Source organism: Cystoisospora suis (genome assembly GCF_002600585.1).
Source record: "Cystoisospora suis strain Wien I chromosome Unknown contig_1934, whole genome shotgun sequence".
Classification (NCBI taxonomy): domain Eukaryota; phylum Apicomplexa; class Conoidasida; order Eucoccidiorida; family Sarcocystidae; genus Cystoisospora; species Cystoisospora suis.
In genome coordinates, this window is record NW_027154734.1 from 3,260 (window position 1) to 10,215 (window position 6,956).

At 44.3% G+C, this 6,956-nt stretch overlaps 2 protein-coding genes across 2 annotated transcripts; both read right to left on the reverse strand.

The window, feature by feature from the left end:
- Positions 1-430: 430 nt before the first annotated feature.
- On the reverse strand, positions 431-1,125 carry CSUI_004199 (uncharacterized protein; the record flags this gene model as incomplete). The annotated part of the gene is made up of 1 exon (XM_068064392.1): positions 431-1,125. A coding segment is annotated over one exon (252 nt), but the record flags the coding sequence as incomplete, so codon positions are not given.
- Positions 1,126-1,214: 89 nt separating this feature from the next.
- Positions 1,215-6,772, reverse strand: CSUI_004200 (cell cycle regulator with zn-finger domain-containing protein). Its single transcript, XM_068064393.1, has 4 exons — positions 6,111-6,772; positions 4,462-4,656; positions 3,746-3,824; positions 1,215-3,069 (listed from the first exon to the last, which is right to left on the reverse strand). The coding sequence occupies exons 1-4, from the start codon at positions 6,258-6,260 to the stop codon at positions 2,942-2,944; spliced, it is 552 nt and encodes a 183-aa protein (XP_067923632.1). The 5' UTR covers positions 6,261-6,772; the 3' UTR covers positions 1,215-2,941.
- Between the last annotated feature and the right edge of the window lie 184 nt (positions 6,773-6,956).

Below are 6,956 nucleotides of genomic sequence, written 5' to 3' on the forward strand. Positions count from 1 at the left end.
CCACTGAATGGTGCGTTACGTTCCGGCGAAACTTCGCGTATCAACAGACTCGAGGTACAGAAGGAGAAGGTCAACCGAAAAATAAGTTATTAGCTGCTTCGGTAGTTCAGTCTCTTTGACTCGTCGACCCCTTTTCTGCTGCTGGCGACGACAGGGCCGGGCTGGTCCACCGCTTGTCCCGGGCGGTACCACCGCAACGACCGCGGTCTCTCCGCTTTGTGCCGACTACTCGCCGGTACCGGTAATCTATAATACCGCAGTCAGTCTTTTAGCTGGAAACGTTGCCTTACTACATTGTCACCACCCTGCGTGGTCACTCGCCTTCTTGAGTTTACAGAGGCATCCTCAGTGAAGAAAGAGGGAGCAGGATCGAACTTAACAATAGCGGTTCCCGAATCATTTGCAGGCCCCGGCAACTGTCCGGAATTGCGCCCGTGCCCGCTATGGATGGATTCAGGATTAATCGACAAATTCAAAATAGCAATTCAAAATAAGGAGAAAAAAACAAGGTAGAGAGATGGACAGATTCAGGCGCCAGAGACAGATAGATCCAATTTGAGTGATGGAAGGATCTCCTTGCGTGCAACGAGCGGTCCCGCTCGATGATGTACGGGCCGAAGTCGGGCAGTTTCTTCAGTTCTATAGCTACCTCTATACATGCATGCAATACAGGGGGACTACCTATCACTTCTCTCTCTCCGTGTACAGTCAATGCTTACTTCAGGTGCCTACCATCTTAGTAACTCTTTATGACTACAGTGCGGGTGCTCCCACGAGAAAGACTTAGTTTGGTAGGCAGCAATCTCTCCTCAGGAAAGTTTGACAGCACCTGCTGCTGTGCCTACAATGAAAAGCCTAGCGCCCCACCTGGCACTACAACGTCTTTTTATTCCCAGGCGAGCAGAAATCGCACCCCGCAATCTCATCATCTATCCTCGGCACACCGCAGGACTTTGCAGGGCTTGACTTTTGAGTCGACTTCAACCACACACATCCACGGCTTGCTTGGTATGGAAGGATTACTAACACGTATCTAAAAAAACATCTACCCCATCCAACAAGTCCCCTACATATATATATATATACCACAGATATGTGATAACATATATATGTACATGTTCTCACATAACCATGTATATAAATATACGGATTCACATATATATATATATATACACGTATTGACATATATATATATATATATATACATGCTCACATGTCTATATATATATGCACACCTTTCTATATGTAAGCAATTAGAAGATCCAACATGAAAAGACACACACACCCACCAGGGAGAGAGATATTCTTTCCACCGCCGCTCCTCACTCCTGAAACTCTTCCTACTACTACTACATACTACATACTACTACTGGAAATTCAAACCAGAGTGAGACACTTACAACAGCGCTTTCAAAAGACTGCATTTCTGAAGAAGAAAAGTGAGGAGAACGACGACTCATCAAGCGCATCTTCTTGCTCTCTCCTTCCTCCTCCTCTTTATCGTGTTTAGACAAACGTCCGTCGGCAACTAGACTCCACTATCTATCTATCTATCTTTAATGTATCTATCTATCTGGCTATTGCTTTACATATCCGTCTACCTATCGCAATAAATATTCACAGGACACAAACGTCAGTTATATGAAGAAGCCCTTTTCACTAGACGACCAGGTCTGACGAAAAGAATAGATATGGGACGCCTAGACGGAATCTCGGTACCGCTTTGTGAAATAGCCCTTCCTCTCCTCCTCTACAAGAGGCGCCGCTGTGTTGGCTGACCCCCACCACCCCCCCCGAGTCCGCTTGCACTCCCGTTTTTCTTCTCTTCTTTTCTTCTTGCTTCGAAAAGAGTCTCGGTAGGTATAAGGAGATGAACTCAGAACGCAATACTGCCTGTCCCACACACACGCAGTCCTCCTCTTCTTGTCTCGCGCGGTCGAGAAACAATGGACGATCGATTAGCAAAGAGCCAAGTCAGTTCTGACGCGTATGCCTTTCATCCTAAGTAAGACACAACGACTTAAGGAAGGATGGAACATAACACACACCGTACACCGATACATGCTTAGACGTGTCTCGGTCGTTTGCTTGCTTCCTACTCGTCGACTCGACTCCTTACAGCTAGATAGATAGATAGATAAGTAGCTACCGCGGCGTGGTTAACACACAGGTGTATAGACTCCAAGGCGCAGCAATGTGAGGATGCAAGAAGATCATGAAGACAAAGAAAGCAAAAAGAGCTCGGGATACCTCAAGGACACCCGTTCATCCCGGAAAGGGTGGATCGACGCGCACTGTACCTCTCTCTCTGTTGTCCCTCTCTCCTGGAAAATAGGTTAGAGAAAGAATTGATCGACGCTAATACAACACGAGCGTGATCTATAGGAGATCTATATCGCGCGCATCCGCTTTCATCACTACCCCTCCCTGGTCTAATCAACACACTGACAATACACACGATGGGTCTCCTCTCAACTCAAACCCACTCACACACCCCCCCTTATAGAACTTTCTATCTATCTATCTTCAATCTATCTATCTTTGATCTATCTTCCTTTCTCTATCCATCATCTCCTTTCTTTCTTTGAAAATCGACTTTGGAATCTGCAGAACAACGAGATCATCTCTCTCTCTCTTTTAGCAAGACCTCTCTCTCCTAGACCATCCACCAAAACGAAACTCAAGAGAATCCCCACCCCCTCCATCTTTCTTCGATACTCTTTCATAGCACGTAAAGCACACTTCGCTCCTTCTAAAGACAGGTGTTAACGACGTCTCCATGTACACCGCGAGATTCCTTCTTTAAGATGCTCCCTCTATTGACGAAGAAAGAAGTTCCACGTCAGCCGTATCCCGAAGCCGGTTCTACTACGTCTACGAGGACTAGACGAGGACAACAACGAAGACGAAGAAGAAGAAGAGAAAGAGAGACACTTGATCGCTACAAGTCTTTCCCTGCACGGAGACGTCTTCCTTCTTCCTCCTGGTCCAATCGTATATGAGAGGGATGAGTGGAGGGACGGAAGGATCGATTTGCTATAAAGTTAATGCCATTGCCAGGCCGATTATCTTCAAAACATACGCACACACACACATGATGATGATGAACCACAACAACCTCCCTACTACTACTACTAGTACTAGTACTCGTGTATCATCCTTCATATCTCCGAGGTAGAAAAGAAAGGAGAAGACAGGAGGAGGCCGCTTAACTAGATTAGTGCGACCTCTCAGGGAAACCTACCTACTTAATTACCGACTGGTCTATCTACCGGATCAGTCTATTTCCCTATCGATGGGGCTATCTACCGATCAATCATAGATCTGTATATGAATGGCTCTATGTACAGAGGTGGCTCATGAAACCTGAGATAGGACGTGGCAACATAGCAAGAGAAGACATACATAGACACATCAAGAGAGAGAAAAAAAGACAGCGACACGATAAGGAGACCGCTGCCGAAAGGCATAGCCGATAGAAAGGAATAAGCTAGCTCTATTCTTCTTTCACAATTGCCGTTAACTTAAACTTCACTATCTCCCCCCAACATTCAATCGACCCCAAAAGCGAACGATCGGGGTGAAAACTCCTTTACTGCCCTCCTCTACATGCGACTCTGATAAGATATGAAGAACCCCCAATGAAAGTATATCCACGCCACGAGATCAACCCCCAGTGAGTGAGTGTATATACACCCGAGATGCTGAGTATGGAGGAAAGATTCGAGTAGAAACCCCCCCTTACCAATGGGGAGGAACCAGAGAAGTGGGTTAGAGCCAAAGGTATCGTTGAAGTTCTTCCATGCGCCTCGATCCCAGACGGACTGAAGAAGAGACACCCCGCATTTGCATGCACATAAAAGACCGGACAAGAAGCGACGTGAAAACTCACGAAATGCCTTTCTCATGGCAATGTATATACAGACGGACGCATGAGAAGATCTACACATCTAGATATCCGTAAATACACAATAGATACAGATGGAGACATACAAATAGACAGAGACAGCTACATACATAGATACAGACAGAAAGAAAGACACACATGGATACAAAAAAGCACAAGACCAAACACGTAGATAGACGCAGATAGACAGATAGATCATCTTGGTCATTTTCTCTTGCTCTTTTTTTCTTCTCTCCTCCGTCGTTCAGATTCAAACTCGGGAAGTCCTTTCCTGAGAGAAGACGCCATCTAGGTTCTTCCTACCTATGCTCGACAAAGACAGAAGAGAAACTTTCACGGACGTTTCTTGACCTCTCAGAGACGACACATTACAACACGCACGACCTTCTACTAAACAGAAGGTAGACACACCGAAGAAGAAGAGGGAGGGAGGTCAACCCAGAGAGAGAAAGAAAGAAAGACAGCAGAGAATGAAAGAAGAGACACGAGAAGAGAGAAAGAAGGAGGGAGGGAGAGAGTAGTGCTTTATGACCTCTGTAGGACTTGCCGCTTACCTGATACCTAGTTTCTTCTTCCCCTTCATGCTCCCTGTTGGCCCGCCATCGATACTGCTTCTCACAGAACTCAATTGTAGTCATTCCATTCAACATGAGGTAAAGATGAAATACAAAGAAACCTGTCACGATGATCGATAAAAAGAAATCTAAAGTCTCCCCGAAAAGAAGAAGAAAAAGCGTACTGAACTCCACCTAATAGAAACACACACCATACCACACACATCATTCATCTTCTTCAACCTCTGCATGCATCAAAATACCCCTCAACAGGGTCTTGTTTCTCTTTCTTCTCTCTTTCTTTCTCTCTCTTCCTCTTTCTTCCTTTCTCTATCTTTCCTTCTCAAATCATGCGGTACGTATGTCGGTTAGCTAGTCTATCTATCGTGACGATACACGTCCTCTCTACGTTACCACATGCCATCCACTACACAGCCCGACCTCCGCTTTGCCTAATGCAATCCACTTGGCAACCCCGAGAGACACACACGTTGCCCTTCCCAGCGCCGTAAGTAGCTAGCCTTACAGGTCTTCTGCTTCATACAACTTCTCCGTTCATTGAGTAAAGCTCTAAGTCTCTCTCTCCCTATATGTATACACATATGTATATATATATATATATATCACATATAGTTTCTTTACTTCATCCATATGAATAGATATATCATATAGAGGGATGCAAAAAACCAGTGCATGTATGAGAGAATCTGCTGAGAGAAACCCTCGGCAGAACTTGATCTAAGACACACACGGACAAGAGAGAGAAGATGAAGTAAATCATGAACAGGGGGTGTCTACACAAAACACACACACAGAGAAAGATCGACGACTACCCCCTTAACATACACACTTGTCGCATGCAGCAGACAGAAAGACTCTGTGTACTCTGCAGAGAGAGATACGTATGTAAGCATCAAGCAGGGAAAGAAGAGGGGATGTATGGAAGTATGAACGTGTATGTATGAATATGTGCCTAGAAGAAGAAGAAGACGAAGCAAAGAGATAAAGCCGTAAAGGTCTAGTAACGCGAGACAGAACATCCTCGACAACATAATAAGAGAATGACCATGAAGATGATGGGGAGTGGGGACGGGTAGGAACTTTGGATAGACTAAACCTTCACCTTCATATCCGGGACTGAATGCAAGGAAAGAAAACATATCCGTTTGTTGTCTATACACCTAGTGTCGCTTCACATCCCCTTGACGCGAGGCACAGGAACCGCAGGCTCATCCACACAGACACCGAGGGGGAGAGCTAAACATACATCATACACAGAGAGATACACACACATCTCAACAACTATATACATACGGAGAGATAACTATACACACCAGAGGAAAGACACACATATATATGTATATATATATATATATATATATAGACACATAATATATATATAGATTCATATACATACGTGTATCTATTCATATACACATGTACGTATATATATAGATATATATATGTTTATATACATATTTGTGTCTCTTTTCTTGCATGAAACAGAAGATGACTGTAATCGCCTGGAAGATGGAGAGAGAGGACAAGACGTCTTCTTGTTTCTTCAAGCATAGTTGCCATCCTTTTCTCCTGCTCTCTCCCTTTGTCGTTTGCTTTGAGTAAAAAGACTCTCGGAAGAGAAGACTTACAGAGGTCGCATTGATAGCCCTTTCAACGGATTCGAACATCGTAGCGCCCAAGTAGATACAGAGGAGAGAAGAATAGAAGACGGAGAGAAGAAAAGACTTATGGTTCCTCCAGCCTACACAGTTATCTATCCAAGGACAGTGATGGTCCATCTTCAAAATACACGTGCGACACACCCTGCAATGATGCGTCCGATCAGGCTTGTAATGCAAACACCATTTACACTCTCGACGCTCTCCGCTTCTCTTCGCTTCCTACCCACACACACCCACAAAAAGAAAGAAAGAAAGAGTGAGAAAGAAAGAAAGAGTGAGAAAGAAAGAAATCACCTCGGGCGGAGATGGATAGGCGTGTGAAAAGGTTCGGTAGGCGATGCCGATGAGGCATATTCAGGAGACAGAGGGATGGAAGAGATGAAAAAGAAGACGAAAGAAGAGATGTGTGGCTAGAACGTCTGTGCTTCTTCTTTTTCTTTCTCACATACAGGCACATGTAAAATGGAGAAGACTGGAGGTATAGAGAACTCTCTGTGGGAGGCGCTAAGAAGATCCTATCTAGGTAAGGCCATATGTACATTTATGTACATAGAGAGAGAGGTGAACATTCTATTATGCACTGGATGAAGACGCGATAAATACAGGAGAGAACCTCGTATAGAAAAGCTTCTCTCTGTGTGAAAGATGATGGAAAAAGTGAATAGATAGTCCTCTCTGCATGCCGTACCGCCTCTCTATGAAATGTAAAGGAGGCAATCCTTGGTATGTATATAGATATATATATATATGTATAGCTTATACACAGAGCTATATATGTATAACTATATATATATATATACAGCTATGTATGTA